Source organism: Dromiciops gliroides, chromosome 1 (genome assembly GCF_019393635.1).
Source record: "Dromiciops gliroides isolate mDroGli1 chromosome 1, mDroGli1.pri, whole genome shotgun sequence".
In the NCBI taxonomy this organism is placed as follows: Eukaryota; Metazoa; Chordata; class Mammalia; order Microbiotheria; family Microbiotheriidae; genus Dromiciops; species Dromiciops gliroides.
This window is the reverse complement of record NC_057861.1, coordinates 72,576,478-72,603,440: the sequence shown is the minus strand read 5'-3', so window position 1 is coordinate 72,603,440 and position 26,963 is coordinate 72,576,478. Positions and strand designations below refer to the sequence as shown.

The following is a 26,963-nucleotide window of genomic DNA, read 5'->3' as shown; positions in this document are numbered from 1 at the left end:
AATGTATCATGTATGCATTTTCTTTGTATGTAGTTATCTGTATATTGTCCCTCCCCACCCCCACCCCAATTAGAGCAGGGAATTGTTTTGGGGGGTTGTGTTTTTTAGCCTTTCTTTGTATCCCAAGTACTTTGCAAAATGCCTGGCACATAGTAGGTCCTTAGTGAATGTTAACTTTCCTACCTTTCTAGTATTCTTGCTTTCCTCCCCTCTGTGTGCTTTTAAATCTAGATGTTTCTTACATGCTACACTCCTCCCAACACCATGCCTGTTCACTAGCTGTCCCTCATAGTTGAAATGCTCTCCCATGAGGAATGCTCTTCCTCTTTACCTCGGCCTCCTATTTTCCCTGAAGACTCAGCTTAAATTCTGCAAGGGGCCTTTCTAGACCCCCACAATCCATTCGCCTCCACTTATGCTACTAAATTGCCCAGTGTTGCTGGAGAGTCCCAAAGCCACATTGTGAATGGGCTGACTCTCCACAATCATGCCATCCAGTCTCCAGTGCTGTACTGCAAACCTTGACCCCCATCACATTCTCCACAGCTGTTCAAAACCTTTTCTTTTAGGGGCAGCTAGGTGGCGCAGTGGATAGAGCACCAGCTCTGGATTCAGGAAGACCTGAGTTCAAATCCATCCTCAGACATTTAACATGTACTAGCTGTGTGACCTTGGGCAAGTCACTTAACCCCAATTGCCCCGCAAAAAAAGAAAAAAAAACTTTTCTTTTTCACCAGCTCCCTAGAAGATACCTTTCCTTCCTAGCTTACTGTGAAGATTGATGGCAGTAGATGTAAGCACCAAGCATGGCCCACCTATCTTTGCCCCATTGTTTCCTTGTTCCCACAGGTCTCGAAGCATGCTTGCTTCCTCTTTGTCAAAGCCAACCCCTTCACCTTAATTTCAACTCCTCCCTTCTCCTTTAGGACCTGCTCCCTTTCTTATATTCCTTCCACACCCCCACCCCCATTTATTTATTTATTTTGGACATTCCATTTTTTTTTTTAGTTGTAAGTTCCAAATTCGCTCTCCCACTCCTTCCCACCCACTGAGAAGACAAGCAATAAGACATCAATTATGCATGTGAAGTCATGCAAAACATAGCTTTCTTGTAGAGTGGCTGTGGGTGGAACAGACCGAGATCTGCCTCCCCTTGGGGGAGCAGGGAGGGAGAACAAAGAAACCTGCACAAACACAGAGATGTTGTGGGAAAAAGAAGGGGGGGGAAGGGACAAAGAAAGAAAGAAAGGGAAGGAAGGAAGGAAGAAAACAAAGGCCCCAGTCTTTACTCTGGGGCCTGGGGCTAACACAGAAAGACTCCTTCACACAGGACCTTGGCTTTAAGTCCTGGAGGCAATGCTCCTGTCCCCCCAGCGCCAACTCCCCAAGGAGCAAAGCCCTGCTTGGGGGCTGGGATAGGTGGTCAGCTTAAAGGGATGCCAACTGACTCAAGGGCCTCCACAGCCCAGGCTGGGCAGCGCCCGAACTCCCCATACATGTTCTTCATGAAGTCCCTAACGAAGTCTGGGAAACGGTGCTCCACGATGCTGGTCCGGATAGCATCCATCAGCCGCAGCTGGTGTGTGTGTGTTTCAGGGAAGGGGAGGGAGATGGAAAACAGGGAGATGTCAGTCACGGCCCCCAGAACAGCCCCCAGCCCAGATGTGGGAAGATCTGGGGACATGGCTTACAATGCCACTTCTGATACTTAACTACCTGTGTGACCTTGGACAAGTCCTTAGCTTCAGCTGCTTCATCTATAAAATGAGGGGGTTGGGCTAGAAATAGGCCCTAGAATCTATGATCCATGAACAACAGCTAGAACCTATGTGGCACTTTGAAGACCTCCAGAGCACGTAACTCCCAAGAGGGCTGTGCAAAGGTCACTCCTCATTGGCCAAGGAGAACACCACAGTTCAGAGAGGGGGGACCTGCTTGGGTTCACATAGTCAGGACTCAAATGTCAGTTCCTCAAGCCCCTTCCAGCACTCTGCCCTTTCAAGACGTTTCTCAGGGGTTCCTCCCTCCCTCCCTCTAGAAAGCGTTTCATTTTCTAGCGATCCAGACACCTGGGCTCACATCCTTGCTCTCAACCTCAACTGTAGAATGGCTTCAGCTCTATAAGCTTCTGTTTCCTCCTCTGCAAAATGGGTACAGCAATCCCTGCCCTCACTAGCTCACAGTATTGCTATGAGGAAAGTTGTCTTGACAACCTTAAAGCTCTTATTAAGTCACTTGGGCTCTTTAGGCCTCAGTGTCTCCTGATGTAAAATGGGGTGGGGGACCACTTGGACCTCTAAATCCTCTGATCTAAGACTGCCCCCTCCCCACCCACACTCCCAGAGATTCCCCAAGCTGTGTGACTTTTGGTGAGTCCATGTCCCCTCTCTGGGCCTCAGTTTCCCCAACTGTAAACCAAGGAGTTTGGAATAGATGATGCCTGAGGTCCCTCCCTCTACAGAACTGAAAGCCTATGAGCCTGTGACATCACAAGCCCAGGGCCCCCATACCTGGTAAGCAATGTTGTGCACAGTGACATGATGCAAGGCAGCTGTGTTGTTGCGTGTGTAGTAAGGCATGGAGGAAGGCCCGGGTGTGCCTGAAGGACAGGAGGGGTGTCAGCACCTCCCCCTCCTCCCCTTCCAGGCCCTGCTTTGCCCACCCCCTTCCCTGGATACCTCTGACAGGTGTGGGCACGTACAAGCCTCATCAATGGGGTCGGAAATCCTTTGCAAACTGCTTTTCTTCAGCTGCAGGTTCCCCGTGGGTACAAGGGCAGATCCGAAGCGCTGCAGGGAAGGAGAGGAGGGGGCTGGTCCTGGCCCTCATCCCCGTCCAAAGCCATCTCTGACCCGGTTCAGCCCACCCCCCCAGGCCTCACCGCCGTGCGTGTGGGGAAGACACAGTCAAACATGTCACAACCCAGGGCAACGCAGACCACCAGATCAGTAGCATAGCTGTTGGGGGCATCAGGAAGACAAGAGGCATCAGACAGAAGCCAACCTTCCCTCCCCCTGCTGCACATCCACCAGCCCTGCTTCCCTCCCCACCCATCCCCCCAGATACGCCCTCCCTGCTCCCATTCCCAGGTCCTGCTCTGGAATTGGGCCCCCAAGGGCAGGGAGAAGAGAGAGATGTCCAAGAGAGGCCAAGGACCCTCCCCCTCCCAGATAGCCCAGTTCTGCTCCCATTCTTCCTTCTGCTCTGGAGATGGAGGTAGGGTGTGTGTACCCCCCTAAAGCCAAGGGCCATGTCTCCCTGCCGGACCAGAAGCTCCAAGGGCTTTGTTCCTACTTCAATTGACAACCCCTTACCCAACACCCATAAGGTAGCATGGCTTTCTCCCGAGGCAGGTGGTCTGTGCTCAGTGTCACCATCTTCCAGAATTGCTCCTTGCTCTCACCCCCACTCAGACCCCCAATGGCAAAGCCTGGCACATCCCTCTTGGTCATCTCTAGGAGGAGGGGGAACAGAGAAAGGGCCAGGTTATGGTCCCTCCGGTCCCCTCTGAAAGGCAGCAGGTGGAGCCCCTCCCCGTCCCATTCCCCTGACTGTCCCACACGAGCTCTCTGTGGGGGCTTTGCCGTATACCTGCCCAGGCCCCTGGGGCACTCACCTTCAAGGCACTTGCTCCGCAAAACAGGGTCCAGGCCACCCTGGATGATGGCAAATAGGTTTTGTTGGTCAGGTCGTTGATTGGCTGAGATGCACCGGTTCTAGCCAGCGGATGGACCTGCAAATGCCACTCTGATTAGAGCCTCCTTGGCCTTCAGGGCCCCAGCCAGATGACCAGAACCCTCTGTAAGGGGAGGGGGCACAAATAACATCGCTGCTGCTAGTTGTTCAACAAATACTTCTTTAAGTATCAGTTAATATGAAATCAATCAACAAGCATTTATTAAGTGCTGACTGTGTAACTGAACACTATGCTAAGTTCTGGGGCTACAAAGACAAATGCAAAAATAGTCCTGGTTCTCAGGGGCCTTATATTCTAACAGGGTAGATGTATGTATAGAAACAAGTATATGCAGGATGTAAACAGAAAGAACCAAGGCAGCTTTGGGAGAGAGGACACTAGGAGTGGAGGGACCAGGCAAAGCTTCATGAAGAGGATTCACTTGAGCTGAGTCCTGAAGAAAGAAGGGATTCTGAGGAGCAAGACTGAGGAAGGAGACCATTCTGTGTATGGGGGAGGGGAGGTGCAACCCAAGCAAAGAAATGGAGTAACCGCAAGGAAGCCAATATATTGAGGCCATAAGGTGCACAGAGAGGAGTAAAATGTAAGGAATACCAGAAAGGTAAGTAGAGGCCAGCTTGTGAAAAGACCTTTAAATACCAGAAAGAGGAGTTTACGGAGTTGAGAGGGATTGGATGACACTGTCGAACTGCCCTTTGGAAAACAGCCTTGGCAAATGCGTGGAGGATCAAATTGCAGAAAGGGGAAACCCAAGGCTGAGGGACCAGTGAGGAAGCTATTGTGATAGTCACACAAGAGGTGATGAGGCTTGAACTTGGGTGGGATCTGAGAGGGGCCCTTAAAACATTGGCTCTCTTTTTTTTTTTCTTCTTTTTTGCAGGCAATAGGGGGTTAAGTGACTTGCCCAGGGTCACACAGCTAGTAAGTGTTAAGTGTCTGAGGCCGGATTTGAACTCAGGTACTCCTGAATCCAGGCCGGTGCTTTATCCACTGCACCACCTAGCCGCCCCTTGTCATTCATTCTTTTTGTTTGTTTTGTTTTTTTTGGTGAGGCAATTGGGTTAAGTGACTTGCCAGGGTCACACAGCTAGTAAGTGTCAATTATGTGAGACCAGATTTGAACTCAGGTACTCCTGAATCCAGGCCAGCACCCTATCCACTGAGCCACCTAGCTGCCCCTTGTCATTCATTCTTAAAGGTCAATCATCCTCTTTAAGCAGATGAGGCCCTGATCTACATAGTCAGTACTCATCACTCTCCTCAACTCCAATTCCACCTCATCAGTTGCCTTCTTGATATTTCTTAGGTGCACCAACATCATCTAAAACTCAATGTGTCAAGAGGGAAACCCATTATCTTCTTATCTCCCTCTTCCTCCCTACAAATTTTCCTATTTCCTATTTCTAGGCTCAAAATCTCAGGGTCATCCTTGACTTCTCCCACTCCTTACCCTTTAATATCCAAGTAGTTACCAAGTCTTCTCAATCTTCTTTCACAATATCTTTCGGGAGCAGCTAGGTGGCGCAGTGGATAGAGCACCGGCCCCTGGATTCAGGAGTACCTGAGTTCAAATCTGGACTCACATAATTGACACTTACTAGCTGTGTGACCCTGGCAAGTCACTTAACCCCCATTGCCCCGCAAAAAACAAAAACAAAAAACAAAAAAATATCTCTCACAATTTTTTCATTATATGCACTCAAGGAATCCCTAACCTCATTCATCATGTCTTGCCCTAATTATAATAACCTCCCAATTAGTTGGCCTGTTTCCAGGCTCTTCCCTATTCAATCCATTTCTCCACATTGGTGCCAAAATCATTTTCCATAATCATAGGTCTGAATATGCCCATTCCCCCGTTCAAAATACTTTAGTGGGGAGCATCTAGGTGGCACAGTGGATTCAGTACTGAACCTAGAGTCAAGGAAGACCAGAGTTCAAATCCAGCTTCAGGAAGGAAGAAGGGAGGGAGAGAGGGAGGGAAGGAAGAAGGCGAAAGGAAGGGGAGGGGGGAGGAATAATGATCTCTTCCTCTTCAGATTGTCCTGTAAGTCTCTAAGTAGGCCACCTCTAGGCAGCCATAGCATGCACATTCTTGGACCATTCTGTGTATTTCACTGCCACAGGGAACTCCCAGTGAGGTAAGTACCTCCCTCTACCAATGCACATCAGCCTTTGCTTTTTTGATTCTCAACAGTTACCTCTGCATTAGAGAGATGCAAGAAAATACAACAAAAAGACCATGAAGGAAACATGTTCTTAGGAGTGTAGGATTTTTTTAAATCCTTCTGTCAACAAGCATTTATCGGGTGCTTAATATGTGCTAAGTCTCAGGGAGACAAAGACAAAAGTGAAACAGCCGCTGCCCTCAAGGACCATACATTCTAATGGGGAGAAACAACACATACATATATAAGTATATGCATGAAACATATAAAATGAATACAGGGAAGGATTTAGAATCACAGGGGACCTAGAGATGACATAATTCAAAGCAGGTTCTAAGGAAGGAAGTGATTTGCTCAGGGTCACAGGGGCAGTGAGTTATCTTGAGCCAGGTGCCCCAATTCGTCCTTCCACCCTCCAACTGGGCCTCCCCCTGACCTGTGCATGGCCTCCTCCACCCGAGGGCCTGTCAGAGTGCTGCTGACCACATCATCCAACTGCATCATGATGTCTGAGCCTGGAGAGGAGGGGGAGGGAGGGGGAGGTCAGAGAATCTCCACCTGGGAGGAAGGAGATGGCTGGAGGAGGGTTCGGTCAGGACCACCCTGATCTTAAAACATGATGATATCTAGAGAAAGGATCCAGAAATCAGCCCTCCCCATGGAACGAGAAAGGGGAAAAACATATTATAATAAGCCTGCTTTCTGATGCCTTCTCCAGTCTCTGCTCTCCCCAGAAAAGAGATTTTTATCCTTCTCAAATTTTCCTAGGATACTTTGTCAGTATCTTTCCACCCTACCTTGTATCATGTGTATCTTTTTTTATATATTATATCTCCCGGGAAGCTCCTGGAGGGCAGGGATTGTATCATTAGTTTTGTTCTTATGTTCCCAGGGTTTAGCCCTGTGACTAATAAATGTTTTTTGAGTGTCTTACAAATGACTTACACTGGAAAGGGGAGGGAAATGAGCTTTTATAAAGTACCCACTTTGTTATCAGGCACTGTATCATCCTATTTGCTCCTCACAACAACCCTTGGAGGTGGGTGCTGTTATTATCCCCAGTATACAGTTGAGACAGCTAAGGCAAATAGGTGAAGGGACTTACCCATCATCACCCAGCTAGTAAGGGTCTGAGCTGGGATTTGCACTCAGGTCTTGGTGACTCCAGGCCACCCAGCTTGAAGACTTACAAAGCACTTCACTTTGAAAGGGCCCATTAAAGATGTAATGAAAGAATTGTAACACTCCACTTTACAGATCAGCTAATCAGAGAGGGGGAGAAATGACTTGACCACAGTCACACAGCTAGGAAATGCCAGAGCTGAGATTTTAACTGGGGTATCCACTTTCTAAAGCTAGCATTCTTCCCATGACAAACCACCCCCTGCATCCCCCCTATAGCAACTTCAACCCTAGCCTCTAGCTCCTCTCCACCTGCCAGGGCTCACCCAGCGAATTCTGAATCTCCACAGACTTCTCCGGGCTCAGCAGGATCTCAGCGCCGTCATATGGGGATCGGAATCGCACTCCTTCCTCTGTCACCTCAGACAGAGCCAGCAGAGACACCATTTGGAAGCCACCACTGTCCTGTGGACAACACTCCCAATTGACCCCTGGGCCTCAATAAGGATCTGCCACTCTCCCACTGAGAAAAGAAGCTGCCCAATTTAGTCCTGTAAGTAACCCTGGAGATCTTCAAAACCAATCCCCCTTCATTTTACAGGTGAGGAAACTGAGTAACAGAAAGACTGTGACTTGTCAAAGGTTATCTATGCCCCAGTCCAGAGCTCTTCCACCTCACTATTAGGCTCGACTCCTGGAATAACAGTAATAACAGCACTTTCTATTTCTCAAGTGCTTTCAAGTTTACAAAATGCTTTCTCCGAGACCACCCTGGGAGGCAGATAATTCAAAGATTATTTTTCCTGTTTTTATATTGTCAAGAAAGCCAGCCTTAATATGTTCCAACAGGGAGCTAGGAGCCCAGGCAGGCTGCTTTCCTCAATGTCCCAAGTCCCCACCACCAATGGTTCCAGACCCACCGTGAGCAGATTCCAGTTCCAGTTCATAAAGCCATGCAGCCCACCTGCCTTCTGTATGAGCCCAGGACCCTGGGGAGGAAGACGCAGTCACTACAAGTGGCACCAGAAGGGAGCGCTAGTAGAGGCTCCTATAGTCTTCCTGAAAAAGTACCAACAGTAGAGCCAGTACCCAGCCTGACCTGGGGATTGCCCCCCTCAACCTACCTCTTCCACGGACGTGCCTTCAGGCAATGCTTCCAGAAATGCACCCCCATCCCCATCTGAAGAGGTTGGCCCAAAAGATGAGAGCCCTTGCTCCACTCACAGGATTTAGAAATAACACAGTCTACTCCCCTTGTTTTACAATCGGACTTCTTAAACTTTCTCCACTCTCGACCCCTTTTTGCTAGAAAAATTTGCGACCCGGGGTATATAGGTATATAAAATAGGTGCACATAACCTTTTACTGTGGCGAATTTTTTCCTGACCCCCACATTCAGTTATGTGACCCCATATGGTGAGGTCACGACCCATAGTTTAAGAAGCTTTGTTTTCCACCCCAAAGGAAACTAAGGCTCAAAGCATGGAAAGATAGCAAAAGCATGAGTCAGACCCAGGCGCCCTGACTTTTTGTATCCACTAATAATAATTTGTTGTTGTTGAGTCGTGTCCGACTCTTTCTGACCCCATTTGGGGCTTTCTTGGCAGAGATGCTGGATTGGTTTGCCATCTCCTTCTCCAGCTCATTTTGCAGAGGAGGAGCTCTGACAAACAGGGTTAAGTGACCTGTTCCGCGCCCCTGGAGTCGGGAAGACTGATCTTCTTGAGTTCATATCACCTCCCCGCTTCTGTCCACCAGCCCGCGCCTCTAGGACATCTCCGGGAATATCTCCCAACAGCTCACTCACCGGCCTCATGCCCAAGTGGTACGTGTTACCCAGACAGATGCGGCAGCCCAAGCTCTCCAGCTGTGCGGCCGTGACTCCCTTCATAGTTCCTTGCGTCCCCACGGGCATGAATACTGGTGTGGCCACGGTGCCATGCGGCAGGCGCAGCTCACATGCCCTCGCCTTGCTGCGGCCGCACTCGGCCACCACCCGCAGGGCCAGGGCTGCCGGGGCCCGAGTCCCTGGACCGGCTGCAGACGCCGCTATTGCTGCCATCGGTTCTGGACACCTCGTGGACTGGAGCTCCCCGGGCGCAGCCATTTCGCTACCTGGTCACGTGACCGGCTAATGGGCGGGAGGCGTCTTGGAACCATGACAACGGGCTTCCAGGGATACGGAGATAGGCCCGCTTTTTTTTTAGGCCCCAGAACTAGAATTGACGAATTAATACATGTAAACTGATTGGAACATCAGTATTTGAATTCTGAAAATTACGTGGCCATAATTTCTTCTCCGACTCCACCCTTCCTGCGAATCCTATTCTGGGTCAAATGGTGAAAGCCCGCTAGCCCGCTAGAACTCGTTTTACATAGCACCATTGCGTCACCAAAGTGCGCTGTGCTGGGAATTGTAGTTTTCTGCGGTGACAGCCTACTCCAGGAAGGCCTACTTAGAAAAGGAGGCAGGAGTGTGAATATGATCCTTAGAAGCTATAAGTCAGGGGATCCTTAAGTAAAAGGCATTCATAGATGTCTTTCTAGTAAGTGTATGTAAGCTTGCACAACCTGATTACAGATATTAAACTAAAAAGGAACGATGGAATGTCTTGAGAATTGATGGGTTCCTTTTCACTGCAGCTGTTAGCCAAAGGCTGGATAACCAGTCAGTTGATAAATATTTATTAAGCACCTACTATGTGCCAGGCAATGTGATAATCGCTGGGGATACAAATATAAAAATACAAAAAACGACCTGCCCTCAAAGAGCTTGGGGGCGTGGAGGGGGGAGACAAACAAAAAGATGAAAAGGGAGGAGGAAAGGGGAGAGTTATGGAAGGAATGGTAACCAGTACAGGGTACATGATGAAGAACTCCAAAGGAGAGCAGCTGGGTTAGAAATTAAGAGTTGGCTGACCTGGGAACCCTCTACGAAGGTTTTGAGAGGATCCCCTACTCTCCATTCAGAGGGATCCCAGGTGCAGAGGGATGAGTACCAAGGTAAAATTGATCTTGCAGGATGATAACTTTGCTGTGATCATGATGTCCAAAACAGCGCAGCAGAGTGGAAAATGACCACCTCTCAAAAATCAGGGATCCTTGTTCAGCTATGAGTTGAACTATATATAACTTTATCTGCTCTAATGTGAAGATATCTGGGTCTTAATTACTAATTAAGTAATGGACGGAAATCTTAATTCCCGCCAGCAGGGGACGCTCATTTCTTCAGGGAGCCTTTCTAAATCAAGAAGTTATCGTTGTTTCGAGGAGCCTACGCGTTAACAAATAAGAGCAAAGCTAAATTGATCGACAGATGCATTTCTCAATCACAACCAGTATTTGGCCGGGAAACACCGCCCCATTTCTTGCTCTCAGTTAACTGATAGAGTGACAGCTCTTTCGACCAATAGAATAACTTAAAGAATCGGGCTACTGTGACGTATTAACGTTTATTTGCCAATCACATTTGGCCTGGTGGGTGGAGTCCACTAACATCATTGGTTTGCTAATCCGACAGGCAGGTAGTCCCATCAATGAGAATGCGAAAAAATCTTAAAATAGGCGGAACTAGCGTGCGATTTTTCCGAAACACCGCCCCCACCAGCATTGACAACCAAGTTCTTTAACCTATTGGGTCTGGGAAATTGTGACAGTTCCTTTATCCAATGAATTCTCGAGAAAGAAAAAGGGGGTTAGGACATTTTCGCCCTTAACCATCATCATTAAACCCCTACCTCTACTCCATTGGCTTTTGACCGAGAGTGACAGGGCTGGCGGCCAGTAGGCAGCGGCCTAAAGGGTTTGGGGCGAAAGATCGGGCTGGGAGGGCCAGTTCTGGGTGCGTATGGGGCGGGAGGTCCCTCGGGTCGGGTGTCGCCTGAGAACCGGATGAGGCGGCGACTCTGAGACGAAGTTTGGAGTCGGGAGTTGGGCTGAGTCCCGGGGGAGCAACCGCCGGCGCGCGGGGCAGGGTCGTTGGGAGACTGGGGAGGTCTCGCGGGCCGCGAGGGGGGAGTCGCTGCTGCCGCCACCATGGGGAACCAGGGGATGGAGAAGCTGATCCCGCTGGTCAATAAGCTGCAGGACGCGTTCAGCTCCATCGGGCAGAGCTGCCACCTGGACCTGCCGCAGATCGCCGTGGTGGGCGGCCAGAGCGCCGGCAAGAGCTCGGTGCTCGAGAACTTCGTCGGCCGGTGAGTCTTGGGCGGGCTGCGCCGGCGGCGGAAGATGGGCGCTCCCCCTCCCCGCGGGCCCTGCTCGCTCCGCCCGGGCGCAAGCGGTTTGAGGAATGGGCCCTGGACGCGCCTGGCTGCGCCGCTTGCGTAAGCTTCGGGCAGAGCCTCTGGTGGAGGAGCGCCGCTGGCGGGCGCGCGTGGACGGCGTAAAGGGGGCCAGACGATGGGCCCCGGCCTAGGCCCCCTCACCCGGGGGAGGGAGGGGTGTCATCCGGGGGTCACTCGGACCCCGCGCGGCCTCCGTCCCCTGAACCGGGGAAGGTCCACAGTGGCGAGCGTCGCCCTCCCTTCTCCTTACCCCCAGTGTCCTCGCCTGGGTGTCGGGCAGGTGCCCGGCAGGCGTCTGACAGTCCGCCCGGCCCCGGGGCTGTTTGGTGCCGGCCTGGAGCGGGGGAGGTGCGGGTCTCCGTAGATGTACAGCTAGAGGACATCTGGGTCAATTCCTGCACTTTACAGAAGAGGAAACCGAGGCCCAGCGCGGTTAAGAGACGTGCCAAGGTCACTTATTTCCCCCTGAGTTATCAGGGGTGTTTGTGCTGGTTGTGGGGTTGCCTGGCTCGCTGAAGCCCCTGATAAAAAAACAAAACACAAAACTACCATCCTGGTGCTTTTGTTACCATTTTCCCATTAGGTTTGGCCGCTGCTTTACTTTTGGTTTTTGTTTTTTGTTTTCCTCTGCAGACAGCTGGGCTTGTTTAGAGTTAACTGCAGCTCAGGTTCTCTTGGCTCCTGCCATTGAGCTGTCGAGGGAAGGGCAGTGCTGAGAGACCGATTCCAGGGCTTCAGAGTGGGTTGTTGGGTTGTCTCTCCTAAAGCATCTGCTTTATAGACATGACAACTCCAGGTTCGTAACCATCTCAACCCCCTCAGCTGCCCAGAGATGGGAAAGAGCACAGGCTCTCAACTTCTGTGCAGGAAACCTTTAGGAGACGACAAGCTTAGTGAGTCGGTGGCCTAGTGTAGTTAAGAGCCGCTCCCCTCCCCCGAATCCCTCCTTTCCCTTGCCAAAGAGAAGTTCTAGCGCATATGTCTTCTTTACTTCAAGAAGGGCTCTTGAGTCATGTTTAACTTCCCTATTCTGGGAGGACAGCCTGACTGTGGTCATGTGTCCTCTCCTCCATCTGTACTTAGTGATGCATAGTATCTCTCTGTGGCCAGCATCTTCCTGGAGACCTACTCTATCTACACGTCTAAGTTTACAGAGAAAGCCTTATCTGCACCAGCGTTCTAGAAACCCAAGTTAGAGTGTTGATATTGTACCTTTGGATCTTTGCAGAAGAACACTTGCAGACAGTCCTTACTGAAAGTTATTTATTTATTCAAAGTGTTGGGGGGAGGATGTTGTTTGTTTGTTTTTATGGTTATAAACCTTTTCTGGGCCACAATCTTGGGAGTCTAATAGTATTAGAAATAACAGCAGTTGCTGTTTGATCCTCAAAGCAGTGTCCCCCTCTTGGTGATCATAGTACACCAGTGCTGTCCATGGAGTTTTCTTGGCAAAGATACTCCAGTATTTTGCCATCTCCTCCTCTAGTGGATTAAGGCAAACAGAGGTTAAGTGATTTGCCCAGGGTCACACAAGGCTGGATTTGAAATCAGGTCTTCTTGACTCCAGGTTCAGCCATCTATCTACTGAACCACCTAGCTGCCTCTGAAGTATATAGTACAGATGCTTGGATTTGAACCCCACTATCTCCAGTCTCAAGTCCAGGGCACTTTTCGTTAAACTGGGCTGTTTCTTGGTCATTAAAAGCATTCATTTAGCTGTACTGCCTTTCTTCCCTGGAAAGCTAAATAATAAAATTTACTCAGGTTTGAAAACATTTGAAATTTAAAAAATTTTCAAGTACCCTACACTGCAGGCAAATCATATTGAGGACTTTAAAGAATTAAACAAGCCTATCAGTCTTCTAAAAATCCTGTACAGTCAGGCACAGTTGCATACAAGTGGTGGTTTTATTTCTGGGATTGCTTTTGGGCCTAGAATAGAGACATTATCCCATTTAGCTGGTGGTGTGTTTTTGAGGCTGGTGACAGGAGGGTGACTATGAATGGACTGCCTTGGGTAGTTTTCAAATTCCTTTAGTAGATTGGGAGGGGCAGTATGAAGTGCTGATAAAGGTTCAATTCCCCTCCCTCCAAACCCAGTCTGAGTTCACTTCCTAGTACTTGAGGGCTCTTAGCTTGGGGTGAATGCATTAATAACATCATGGTTCTCACTTTATTTCTTCATTATTAAAGCAAAATGGCTAAGCTCTCCATTTTGGTCATCTTCATATCAAGTCCTATAAATAGTAACCCATAAGTATCATCTGTTTCCAACATCACTCAGATACAAGCTTTCATTCAGTTGCTTCAGTTGAGTCTTACTCTTCCTGACCCCATTTGCATGTTCTTGGCAAAAATACTAGAGTGATTTGCCATTTCCTTCTCCTCCAGCTCATTTTAGATGAGGAAACTCAGGCAAACAGTGTTAACTGACTTGCCCAGGGTAACACAACTAGGTAAATGTCTGAGACCAGATTTAAACTCAAGCACGCTCTGTCTACCATATCACCTAACTGCCTGTATTTCATTCAGTACTACCTATTTCTGACTGTTATAGTCTCCCAATAGGTCTTCACACTTCTCATTTCTTTTCCAGTTATTTACATGCAATGTCATACTTCTCATTATGCATAATCATAACCTCTTTCCAATAGCCTTCAATTGCTTCCCTGTGGTCTGCTAGGTAGAACTCACATTCCTTAGTCTGGCATTCAAGGCCTTACATCTCTATTGTTGACCTTTTCAACCTTAGCTCATACTACTTATTCTCCTTGTAATCTATTGTAGGAACTACCCTGGAAGGAACCTTGGAGATCCAGCCCCCTTGTATAGGAGACCAAAGCTTAAGAATGCCAAGTCACTCACTTGCTCAAGGTCCCATGGCACTGGGGGACTTGAACCCAGGTCCCCTGACTCCAGGGCCCATTCTCCAGAACAACCAAGCTAGACTCAGTCTCATTTGATTTCCAATTTCTGTGCCTTTCCCTACACCCAGGATTCCCTTCCTGGCCCCCCTCCCTCTGGAATTCTCACCCATCCAAGTCAGATGTCATTCCAGGAATCCTTGCCTGATGTTCCCCAACCCCTCAGGTCTCACATTTTTTGTTTGTACCTCCCCAATGCACTCAGACATATATTATGTGATTTATCCTTAAATGGGGATGAAAGTTCCTCTTTTGAAAGTGCTTGTGTGAATCTGTCTGTGAGACACTGTTCTGTAGGGCAAAAAGCATTGAGCCTGAGTATGGAGGCCAAGGTTTGCTCTTAGCTCTGCTGCTAATGAGCTAGGTTAACTTTAAGTCATTAAACCTGCCTGGGCCCCTGTTTGCTCATCTGAAAATGATGGGGTTAGCCCAGACAACATCTGAGATCTCTTTTAGCTCTAACACAACCTATGTGTGTGTCAGTTCCCCCCACACACATATGCACACCAGCACACATACACACATACACACACCCCCTACTTGAAGGCAAAGGCCAGTGTTCAGAATTGGTAACCAGCATGTTACTGAGATGCTGTTTGTTGAACCATTTGATCAATTGAAATTAAACTGATTTTTGAGACTGTGGACCCTCCCAAGCACAATTGCCTGTATTAAATAAAGTAATTTTTCTTGCAGTGAAAAGCATCTGCTCAGTAGATCTCTTCTAGACCAACCATTCTTCTCACTACTTTTTTGTAATTACTTATGTATGGTTGCCTCCCCATATGTTGCAGATTGGCAACTCCTCAGAATATAATAAGCACCTACTTTGTGCTAGGTCCTTCGGATACAAAGAAACAAACTATAGGGTCACTGTTTCTATGAAGCTTGTATTCTCTCAGGGAAGCCAACACTCACATGGACTAGTATCTACACATTTCAGGTGATTGGGGGTGGCCTGGGTAGCCAAGAGGATCAGAAAATGCTTCAGACTTCGAGTAGAAGTTGGTGCTTAGACTGAATTTTGAAGAAAAAGAGGCATTTGAGGAGGGACTGCACTGTTAGGAAATAAAGCACAAAGAATCTTTAGAAGGCCTGACTTTGTGAAAGGGAGGAGTGGTAATCAAAGGGAGACTAGGGCCTAGTTGTGAGCACTTTAAATGCCAGAAAGAAGAGATTCTATTGGATCCTGTTTGAGTAGGGGAGTGTCATGGTCAGACCTAAACTTTAAGAAAACCCCACTGGCTACTGTGTGACTCTCCTGTGTACGAACAACCTTAAGGTTCTCAGGATATATATAGCTGCCTTGCTCACCTTTGCTTCGACCCTTTAGCACAACAGGTGTGACATTTTTTAAATTAGCTGGAAATGCAGCTGACTTTTTGCTCTTTAGTTAAAAATTATGTTTCTTCCAACCTGGCATGAAAAAATGTACAGTTTTTTTGGTAATGAAATGATAGTTTTTTTAAAAAGCACATAAAATTAATTTAGGATCACATATTTCGAGCTTCTTTGAGTGCCTAGGGTTATTCAGTAAAATAAATTACTCTACCTTCATTTCAGCACACCCTCCCCAACTTTATGAAAATTTCCCTCCTATTTGAGGGTCAGATTTTTCATGCCAAGTTGATATTTTCTGAATGGTTGGTCAGAAGGGACTTTTTGAGGTGACCTGAAGTCTGCTGGCTGGGGGAAATGAATTCTGAAGTTTCCAGATTGACTTGGGGACCCAGCAGATAAGGATTCCTGCTTCTGATAGGGTAACGCCAGCCTTCCTAAGGTTAGATCTGTTAGGATTCTAAAATTAAACCCTACAATAGGTTCACGTCCACTTTCTTTTTTTTGGCCAGGCAGTGGGGGTTAAGTGACTTGCCCAGGGTCACACAGCTAGCAAGTGTCAAGTCTCTGAGGCCAGATTTGAACTCAGGTCCTCCTGAATCCAGGGCTGAGCCATCCAGCTGCCCCCTCAGGTCCACTTTCAAAATTTATTTGATCAGGCACCTGATCAGGTGAGATTACACACACCATCTCTTCTTAGTAAATGTAAATTTAGTTCTCTAACAAAGTGTGATGAAAAACTTGTAGCACTATGTGGACTTTTTTTTATAGAGATGGTTTGAGGAGGCAGTTCTAGTCTATCAAATAGAATCATACTTTGAAAGTAATTTGCATCTGGGCTGCATGTTGAGTTGCCTAGTATTAGCACAACTTTGAATTAAAGTGACAAAATAATAGGCATTTCAAATAGTTTAAAAATGGAAACATCTACTAACCCTTCATTTATAGTGGTTCTGAAAAGCACTACTATAATTAAGCCCATTTAGTGTGAAAGCTGTAGAAAATGAAACCTTTATTAAGAGATATTTATAGGGTATTGCCCACAATCTTTAGGATTTTTCTAATGACTTTATCAAATTTACACACGAAATTAAAGACCTGACCTCTCTGAGCTTCATTTTCTTCATCTGCAAAGTGGGGATAATTGTACCTATCCTACCTACTTCCCAGGGATTCAGTAAGAATAAAGTAAGGATGAGCTCATGTGTGAAGTTTTTTGCAAGTCTTAGTGCTAAGTAAACGTTAGATGATAATTTTTTAAAGTTATGCTTCTTCCTATAGCATTCTCCTCCTGCTTGGTTTCTTTCTTTTTTTTTTTGCAGGGCAGTGGGGGTTAAGTGACTTGCCCAAGGTCACACAGCTAGTAAGTGTCAAGTGTCTGAAGCTGGATTTGAACTCATGAACTCCTGAAACCAGGGCCGGTGCTTTATCCACTGTGCCACCTAGCCACCCCTGCTTGGTTTCTTGTTACTGTTAATGATTGCCACTGATGCTTCCCTAGGGTCAGGATTCCTGCTCGGTATCTACCTCATTCTAGCTAAAACTTGGTCATTACAACAGAGTGGGAGTTTGCAGTTATCATGCAGGAACTGGAATCCCCTGCTCAGCATTTGATGAGTAACTTACCTCCAGCTACAATCTCTTATTTGGCCACAATTCCTCATTCCCAAAAGCTTCTGCTATTCAAAAGAACCTATCCTTAAGGCAAAGTGGATTTTGTAGGGCTTTTCCCCTTGGCTCCTGTGGGTCATTGGCACGTGGGATGAAGGGCTCCGACTTTGGACAATAGACCTTGGAGCAGTAAAGACCTGCAGTCCTTGAGGAAGTCAGGCCACAGGGACCAGTAGCTTTCACAGGTGGTTTTTTGCAAGACTGTCTCAAGTCACCTGAGAAGAATTCCTGAGTTTATTGTCTGGCTAGAAATGAGGTCTGTATGTTTCCCTTCCCAGTTGATTCTGGTGCTTTTCATGTACATTTCACTTTACTGAACAAGGCTGGGCCTGTGGGCTTTTTGCTCTTGGTAAAAGTACTGCCTGGGACAGTGGAAAGATACCTGGACTAAAGTAAAGAAGGGCCCAGGTTCAAGTGCAGATCACTTACTTAACCTTTCTTACCCACAATTTCCCTCTAAAACAGGGATCATGATATAGTACTTACCTCACACACCAGTCAGGAAGATCACAAAAAGTAATCTATTTTAGGTGCGTTGCAAACCTTAAAACAGTATTGAAATATCAATTATTAATAACTTGAAAGTGAAGTAAAATGTGAGCTCCTCAAAGGCATGAGTTCACATTGTGTCTTTGTATCCCAGGCATCTAGCACCAAGCCTTGTACTATACTAGGCACTTAATCGATGCTTGTTGGATTAGATCAAAGGTCTGCTAGTCCAGTCTTGGCCTCACATAGTTTCTGGGTCTTCTAGTGAAGTAGCATTATCAGAAGCCCATTAGAGTAGTCTCTGCCACTCCCCTGTTTACCTAGAAAGATTGGGTGGAAAGGTTAGAATAGGTGTGGCCACAGCTCCCAGCTGGACCTGGGATTTCTTCTGCATAGGAAACTCTCCCTCCGTAGACCTCTACTGCCTTCTCTGCTCCTTAAAGTCTTAGTTGATTGCCTAGAGCACTGAGTTAAGTGATTTGTCTAGGGTCACTTGGCTAATGTGTCAGAGGCAGGACTTGAATCCAGGTCCTGCTGGTTTTGAGGCCAGCTCTTGTGAGTCTAATAGCTATTAAAGCTATAGTCTCTAAGTAGACATTTATTAAGCTCCTACTCTGTGCTGAGGTATGGGATACAAAGAAAGGCAAAGGACAGTCCCTACCCTCAAGGAGCTCATAGTTGACCAAAGGAGACCATATGCAGACAGCTGTGAACAAGCTATATACAGGAGAAATTAGACACAATTAACAGACAGAGGCACTGGAGTCAGGAGAAGCTTCCTGTGGAAGGAGGGTTTAAACTGGGACTTGAAGGAAACCAGGAAGCTGAGATGAGGAAGAGCATTCCAGGCATTAGACACAGTCTAAAAATGCCAGAGTCCAGCAATGTCATCTTTTTTCTGAAGATCATCAGGCTGGCAGGTGTCGCTTCTTGGCTGAGTTCATCAGCAGGTTATACAGGCCAAAAAGACTTCAAGCACATGGGGAGGGACAAGTTATGAATACCTTGGAATGCCAGAGGATCTTCTATTTGGTCTTGGAGATTAGAGGTGGCCACTGACTAAAGAGGTGACATGGTCTTTGACAGCTGATTGGAGGAGAGACTTCTGCACTGACCAGCAGGCTCTTGTAACAGTCTGGGTTGTGAGGTGATGGGAGTCTCCCCTGGGGTAGTAGCACTATTATAGGAGAAAAGGGGAGTAGAAGATGTTAGGAAGCTACCGCCTTGTCGGCAGATCGGGAAGTGAAAAAGAGTGAGGAGTTGAGCATGACGCCCAGGTGGAAAAGCTGGTGGTGCCCTTGAAAGTAATAGGGAAGTTGGAAGGGAGGATTTGCGGGGTAGGGGGTCAGGTGTCAAGGTCAAGGAGTGAGCATGAAAATTGGAATGAAAAAATGCCATAGGATGAGTGACTGATCCAATAGGACTTTTCATACAAGCCCAGCTGTGATGCCAAGGGTGTGGAACACATGGGTTGACAGTCCACAAAACTGAAATTCCACAAACGTTTACTAAGCACTTAGGCAAGGAAAGGAGCTTGGATTCACCTAGGATGATAAGACAGGATATGACAGGTAAGGAAGGCAGGTGCTAATGGAAAAATCCACAAAGGCTTCCTGTTATAGGTGAAGCCTGAAATCAGTCTAGAGAGGTAGGTCGATGGAATACAGTTGGAGAAAGCTCTAATGCATAATTGTAAGCCTTGCAGAGGTTTCTTTTTGACCCTGTGCTCAGCGATCTGGGGATGGCGATATGAGCTGACATCCTTTCTAGTGCTATGGAAGCCAGCCCTAGAGAAATAGAAAAGAAACCAGTATTTGAAATGTTGAGCCCTGGGTTAGCAAGATCCTTGTTGAAAGCTCTTGGGAAGCAAGCGGTGAGACAGAAGGTCTAATGCCAGATCTCTGGTCTTCGGGGCAGGTAAAGAGCAGCGGTCTAGTCCCTTCCCAGAGGAACATTTTTAAAGCTGAGTAATTAAGCTGCTGATTGTGGCTTTCTTAAATCAGGCAACGGTGGACAAGTGTATGCTGGGGAATTCCAAAAGATCCAGAAGCCTCAGGAACTGCTTGCTTTTGTCTTTATAGGGGCAGTTTATTAGGTGGCAGAATGCAGGGAACAATGGTAAGTACCTTGTGTTAAGGGCTAAAATTCTAGCTAGTCTGTCTAAAATATCTAATGAGTGGTCGCCAATAAATTATAAGCTTTAGCAAGAGTTAGACTTTTAAGCGTTTATTAAGGAAAACAAGAATTTGGTAAAGAGAGAGAGAAAGGCCTAGATTCCCTAAAGGGAGAGCACATTTCTAGCTCTGCTCTCCACCAGAGTCCAAAGGAAAGAGCGCCAGAGTCAGCGCCAGTCTCTTCCTTCCTCCTCCCACTCGCCCGCGTCACTTCCTCATGCCAAAGAAAAGACTCCTGGTCTTGCCCTCAAAGACCTTCCCTTCATGGGCGGAACTCTTCTACATTAAGTCTCCAGCAGGTGGCGTCATTCCAATCCTTACACTTGAAGGATGTTATCATTCTCCCAGGTATATATCCCCCCTGATAAAAGCCCTTCTGAGTTAAGTGACTGACCACCCTTTGGATGTCACCTTCTTAAGGAGCCGTTCACACTCTATAGGAAGAAGAATTCCACAGGGGTGTTCCATCAGATTTGTTCTCTGCCTCAGTAAAATTAAGTGTCCAGGCCTCAGAATGGGACCACAAAAATAGCAGAAAGAGGGCCAAATGTCACATGATTAGTAATTTGAAGTTCTTTTCTTTGGGTGTGAGGAGAAGAGACCCAAATATACAGTAAAATCAAGGGTCTGCCATTAAATTAAAAATTGAAATTAGTATTTGAGATTCTTTCTGCATTTTATCATTGACTTCCTTGGGGTATATGCTTAGCTGTGAATGGAATCTCTGGGTTAAAAAGATAAGAAAATTTCAGTCCTACTATCTTTTATACAATTTTCTTATATTTTTGACTTTTTATTGTTCAGTCACTTAGTTGTGTCCAACTCTTCATGGCCCCATTTGGGGTTTTCTTGGCATAGATACTGGAATAGTTTGCCATTTCCTTTTCTAGTTCATTTTTACAGATGAGGAAACTGAGGCAAACAGGGTTAGGTGACTTGTCCAGGGTCACTCAGCTACTAAGTGTCTGAGGCCAGGTTTGAACTCAAAAAGATGAGTCTTCTGACTCCAGGTTTGGCACTTTATCTACTATGCCACCTAGCTGCCCCATAGTCTTTGACTTAGGACCCTAAAAATGTTTATAGAGAATTCTCTTTATGCAGGTGATTTACAGATCTATTTATCCAGTCCTATCCTTTCTCTTGACCTCCAGTTTTGCATCTCCAGCAGCTTTTTGGACATGTATCTCTAACTGGCCATCTCAAACTCACCATGTCCAAAGCTGAATTCACTGTTTGTCCATAAAACCCTCCCCTCTTCTGCACTTCACTGTTACTGTTGAGGGTACCACCATCCTCCCCAGTCACTCAGGCTCCAAATTGAGTGTTAGCTTCAACTCCTTACTCATTTGTACGACCCCTATATCCAATCTGTTGCCAAGTCCTCTTGATTCTGTCTTGGCGACATCTCTCCTACATTCCCCTTTCTCTACTGTCACTACCCCTGCTGTGCTCCAGGACCTTGTCACTTCATGCCTACTGTATTGACCTTTTTTTTTTTTTTTTGCGGGGCAGTAGGGGGTTAAGTGACTTGCCCAGGGTCACACAGCTAGTAAGTGTCAAGTGTCTGAGGCGGATTTGAACTCGGGTCCTCCTGAATCCAGCACTCGTGCTTTATCCACTGCGGTCACCTTTTGCTTGAGCTTCCTCTCCATTCAGCTACCCAAACTATCACAAGTCTGACTATGTTAACCCCTCCTGTTCAGTAAACTATAGTGGTTCCCCATTGCCTCCAAGATCAGATCCTCTTTGGCTTTTAAATTCCTTCAGAAAGTATCCCTTTTGACCTTTCTAGTCTTCTTACACCTTTTTTACCTACGGGAACTCTTATGGCGAATCCAGCCTCTATGTTGTTGTTCTTCAGACAAGACACTCCATGCATACTGTGCATTTTCGGTCATTGTCCCCCAGGGCCTGAAATTCCCTCCCTCCTCTGCCTCCTGACTTCCCTGGCATCCTTTAAATCTCAGCTAAAATCCCACTTTCTGCAAGAAGTCTTTCCTCTGGATGAGAGTCCAGTAGATCCTGTCTGTCTCTTACTGCATGTTGTCTCCGCCATTGGACAGTGTGCTCTCCTTGAGGGCAGGGACTGTCTTTGCCTTTCTTTGGGTCCCTGGCACTTATCTTGTGCTTGGCACGTTGTAGATACTTAATAAGTGTTTCTAGACTTGACTTACTTAGAAAGTCACCAGCCATAAAAGAGGACTGACCATTTAAAAGTGGGGTCTTTCCAGAAAGCTGCATGAAGTCTCGGTCTCCTTTGCTAGACCTTCATCCAGGTCACATCCACTAGCCAAGGATGTCCCACAGGGTTTTGTCCTGGGCCCTCTTCAGGTCTCCCTCTATACTACTTCACTTGGCGATCTCATCAGCTGGCTTAGATTTAATGATCATCTCTGCAGACAACCTCAGATCTACCAAATTACCTCCCCACCTCTGCTGACCTCCAGTTTCTCATCTCCAACTAACTGCCTTTCCCCTAAACCCTCTAGACTCCCCACCCACCATCCTCCCAGTCCCTCAGGCTCACAGCCCAGGGGTCATCCTGGATTCCTCACTATCTCTCACTCCCCATGTCTAAGCTGTTTCCAAGGCCTGTCCAACTGTCCTTTGCAACCTTCCCTTTTCTGACAGACACTGCTCTAGTGCAGGCCCTTCCCATCTGGACTATTGCAATAGCCTGCTGGTGGGGCTACCTGTCTCAAGACTCTCCCTTCATAACCTAGCCCCCTCCTACTTTTCCAGTCTGCTTATACCTTACTCTCTGCCATGTACCCAGTGACACTGGCTTCCTTGTTGTTCCATCTTTCACCTCCAGGCATTTTCTCTGGCTAAACCATCCCCTTTCCCCCCCCCCCCCCATAGACTTCCCCTACTAGCTTCTCTGACTTCCTTAAGTCCCAACTAAAGCTCCACCTTCTCCAGCAAGCTTTCCCTTGTTGGTGGTGGTGGTGGTGGTGGTGGTCGTCGAGCCCTTTCAGTCATATCTGACTCTTCCATGACCCTATTTGGGGTTTTCTTGGCAGAGAGATGGTATTCCCTTCTCCAGCTCATTTTACAGATGAGGAAACTGAGGCAAACAGGGTTAAGTGACTTGCCCAGGGTCACACAGCTAGTAAATGTCTGAGGCCAGATTTGAACTCAGGAAGATGAATCTTCCTGACTCCAGGCCCAGTGCCCTATCCATTGTGCCACTTAGCTGCCCCAACCCCTATTAATTCCAGTGCCTTCCTTCCTTCATTTCCTATTTATCCTGCATATAGTCTGTGTTTGTTGTTTCTCTCATTAGACTGTGACCCCCTTGAGGGCAGGGACTGTTCTTTTGACTCTTTTTGTGCCCCTCAGTGCTTAGTAGTGCCTGGCACATACTGGGTGCTTAATAATTGTTGTTGACTGATTATAAAAGATTAGACAATTTAGTCTGTGGAAGCTGCTGATGGGGACAGAATGGAAATCTGACTGATTTAGGGTGTGGCCTCATTGGTGCCCAGTTTAAAGTATTTACATACCTTATAAAACTGAGTGTTATTAAAATGCCTGAGCAGTAGGTGTGGTGTCTTTTGGGCCAATGTGACCTAGGCGAGGTGGAAGTTTCAGGTTGATCTCGTCAGTCCCTTTTTTCTTTTACCACGGCTTTCTACTATGCCCTTGATCAGGCCGAATCCTCAGCGATTTGGTGTTTCCTCTTCAAAATACATTAATTGGTGTATGAAACTAAAACTATAAATGTCACATTATCGAGGCTTAGTTCGAGTCAAACGTCAGCTTCTTAGGACACTCTAGCTTCCCTTAGCATCATTGTGTAGTGGGAAAAGCTGCCAGGACCTAGGGTTTCTGGACTTAGGTTGTGTAACCTTGGGGCAAGTCACTTAAACCTCTCCACTTAAAGGCCTCACTTTCTTTCCCTGTAAAAGATGAAATAAGATAATCTCCTGGTCCCTTCCAGCTTAAAATCTGATTCTGTGATTCTGGCAAGGTTTTCATTGTTTTCTAACACCCCAACCCAAGACATCCACCTTGCCATCTGCACCTACCTTCTTGCCCTTCCACACCATTCCTTTGGTTTCCTGAGTTTATCCATTGTCCCACCTGAACTCCCCTTTCCATTGATCTTGGCATCCATATGCAGACCACACTTCCTTTTCCTTTTACTACTATCTCTACTCTAGACTTTAAGGGTACTTTCTAGCGTTGTTAGAAGGGGGAAAGAATCTACAAATTCAGAAATAATACACTAGGATAAGGTCATTAGAAATACTAATAAGTCTTTTCTTAGACTAAATGTTCAGAACTTCCTAAGGTATTCTCCTCAGTCATTTCCTCTGCCCTGGCCTGCCAGTCGTAATTCTAGACTAGAGATAAGGGTGACTTTGCACAGTAACTGGAACATGCTAAGCACTTAAAATGCTTCTTGACTGATTCCTAGAGACTCCAGTTTTCGAATTCTACCTTCATTTGAATTAATCCTACTTCTTGGTTCTGAAATCCCAGCTGATTCTCAAAGTTTCCTGATGGTTAAGTGGCACAGTGGATCGAATGCTGGACTTGGAGTCAGGAATACCTGAGCTCCAGTTCATCCTCAGACACTTACTAGCTGTGTGACCTTGAACAAGTCACTTAACCTGTATCTGCCTCTGTTTCCTCATCTGAAAAATGGAATAACAAATAACACCTGGCTCCTGGGGTGTTTGAAGGATCAGATAAGATGATCATTGTAAGGTGCTTTATTTAGCACAATGCCTGGCACTTGGTAAGTGCTTTATAATGTTAGCTATCATCGTCATCATTACCTTCCAGCATTGTTGTGGAGATAAAATGAGATAACATATGTAAAAGTGCTTTGCAAATTGTAGGCTATCAAAAATCTCCTTTTTAGTTTCACTGAAAATATTAAGAAATATTTTCTCCAGCCTAAAACCCTTTCCAGACTTTTCCCTTTAGAAAATAAACGTAAGATCAAAAACAAAAGGAAAGGAAAATGTATTAAAGATGGAAACCAGACTTTGGGCTCTGACTACCATGGGGGCAGTGGTCTTGTATTTAGAAATAATTAAGATATTCATCCCAGGGTGTTCTCCTTTGATTTTGCCAGGAAACACGAGATTAGTGGGCGCAGAAGGAATTAAAGAGTTATTGGGGTGGGAAGAGTTATTGGGTGACTCTTCTATTTGTTGAAGTAGAATATTAACACCAAACTGTATTTTATTACCTTGTAACATTTCCTTGTTCAAGACTCCTCAGATTGTCTTTGGATAGAGATATTGTGTGGGCTTGCAGAACTGTGGCATCTCTCTAAGCTAGAGATGCTTGGATTTAGAAAATTAACTTAATAAACATTGTTCCTAGCAGACACATGCCTAAAACAGTATTTTTTTTTCCAACAAAACCTTAAAGCACAAAAAAAATGCTAACTATCATCATTCTGGGCAAGGCAGGTTTTGAGTGTTCAGAGTCGTTGGGTGTCTCTTCTTTCTAAGAGACAGTTTAAATAGGAGTATTTCCATCACAGAAAAATGCATAATTCATCCTGACCTAGAGTACTCCAGAATTAACTGGAGTCTTTTCTTAGTAGTTATGCTTAATTAATATTTTCATTTCAAAAACTATATTTTTAAGGGTATATTTGATGTGGGATGGAACTTGGGGTCAAATTGATTGTGATTTGTCCCAAAAGAATTACAAGACTCCGTGACTCAGTTTCCTGTTTTATTGCAATACTGTGGTGACCACAGGGAGAGAACCAGAATAGTGGAAAGGTATCTCTCAAATAAGGAAAGGAAAGACAGTATATTTATAATATAGATAAATTGATTATCAGTCTCATTATAATAATATCTACCTTGGGGGAGGTACAGGGGAGGGCCCTGTCCTTCTCATTACAATATTCTCTACCTAGGGTGTTACAGGGGAGGGCCTATCCTAACTTGGAGTTCCTGGGGTCCTAAGCCAACCCCTGAGGCGGGTACCTTTTCCATGGAAAGTGTGCTTTTGGGGTTTACACAGTGAATCTGGGGACAAATTTGGCCTTTCTGCACATGTCTCTTTCTGATTCCCATGGCTAGTTTCAAATATAATAATTTTTCTTTAGAATTTCTATAGCCTTGTCATTTCCTTTATTGTTATTTGACCTGACCCGTTTTTATGGGTACTGATCACTGTGGGTACAAGAACCTGGTAAGTTATCCATTAACTGGGGTCTAACTCCCTTTTGGAGCAATATCTGAATTAAAGCTTGGTCTTAGGTTTTCTATTAACCCCTTTTTGCCTCCTACATCACATTTTTTTGCATTTTTTTTTTTTTTTTTGTAAAAAGGAAGCTTGTCATAACAGCCGCCATCTACACGGTATTTTAAAGCTCTATTCCGTGCTTTACATACATTCTTATTATTGAAGCCAGTCAGGACTAGGAGATGGGTCTTTCTGGGTAGTGGCCCATTTTATAGATAAGGACACTGAAAGATAGAGAAGTTAAGGGGGCAGCTAGGTGGTGCAGTGGATAGAGCACTGGCCCTGAAGTCAGGAGGACATGAGTTTCAAATCCGGCCTCAGACACTTAACAACACTTACTAGCTTGTTGTGACCCTGGGCAAGTCACTTAACCCCAATTGCCTCACCAAAAAAAAAAAAGAGAGAGAAGTTAAGGACCTCATCCACAGTCAAGTAACAGATAATGGGGTGAAGAAGGAATATTAGGTTATGAACTTAATAAACAACAAAAAATATATACAAAATAAAGAATCAAATCTCAGGCCAAATTTTTTGTTTTTTATTTATTGTTTCCAATTACATTAGAGATAGTTTTCAACATTTGTTTTATAAAGGATTTCTAGTTTCAAATTTTTCTCCCTCCCCCTTCCCCAAGACAGCAAGTAGTCTGATATAGCTTATATATGTACAATCACATTAAACATCTTCTGCATTTGTCATGTTATGAGAGAAGAATCAGAGCAAAAAGGAAATAGTATGGTTCAATCTGCATCTAGATTCCACAGTTCTTTTTTTTTTTTCTTCCTGGATTTGGAGAACATTTTCCATCATGAGCCCTTGGAACTATCTTGGAACGTTGTATTGCTGAGAAGAATCAAGTCTGTCACAAT

The 26,963-nt window shown here is 46.1% G+C and overlaps 2 protein-coding genes across 16 annotated transcripts in view; one reads left to right on the top strand and one right to left on the bottom strand.

Annotated features, from left to right (window-relative positions):
• Window positions 1-1,042: 1,042 nt before the first annotated feature.
• QTRT1 (queuine tRNA-ribosyltransferase catalytic subunit 1) lies at window positions 1,043-9,312 on the bottom strand. Its single transcript, XM_043975147.1, is given in 14 exon segments — window positions 1,043-1,576; window positions 2,511-2,561; window positions 2,563-2,599; window positions 2,679-2,689; window positions 2,691-2,789; window positions 2,882-2,957; window positions 3,315-3,340; window positions 3,342-3,454; window positions 3,617-3,713; window positions 3,715-3,733; window positions 6,302-6,380; window positions 7,314-7,452; window positions 7,908-7,976; window positions 8,795-9,312. Coding segments are annotated over 14 exon segments (1,269 nt in total). The 5' UTR covers window positions 9,095-9,312; the 3' UTR covers window positions 1,043-1,423.
• Window positions 9,313-10,816: 1,504 nt separating this feature from the next.
• DNM2 (dynamin 2) overlaps window positions 10,817-26,963 on the top strand; it is an 83,877-nt gene continuing 67,730 nt past the window's right edge. For 8 of the 15 annotated variants that reach the window (XM_043964338.1, XM_043964321.1, XM_043964329.1 and 5 more), the window contains exon 1: window positions 10,817-11,183. In XM_043964338.1, the coding sequence (XP_043820273.1) occupies window positions 11,023-11,183 (161 nt within the window). In that variant the 5' untranslated portion in view covers window positions 10,817-11,022. The remainder of the gene's footprint in view (window positions 11,184-26,963) is intronic. The other 7 variants (XM_043964304.1, XM_043964261.1, XM_043964294.1 and 4 more) reach the window with 1 other exon arrangement.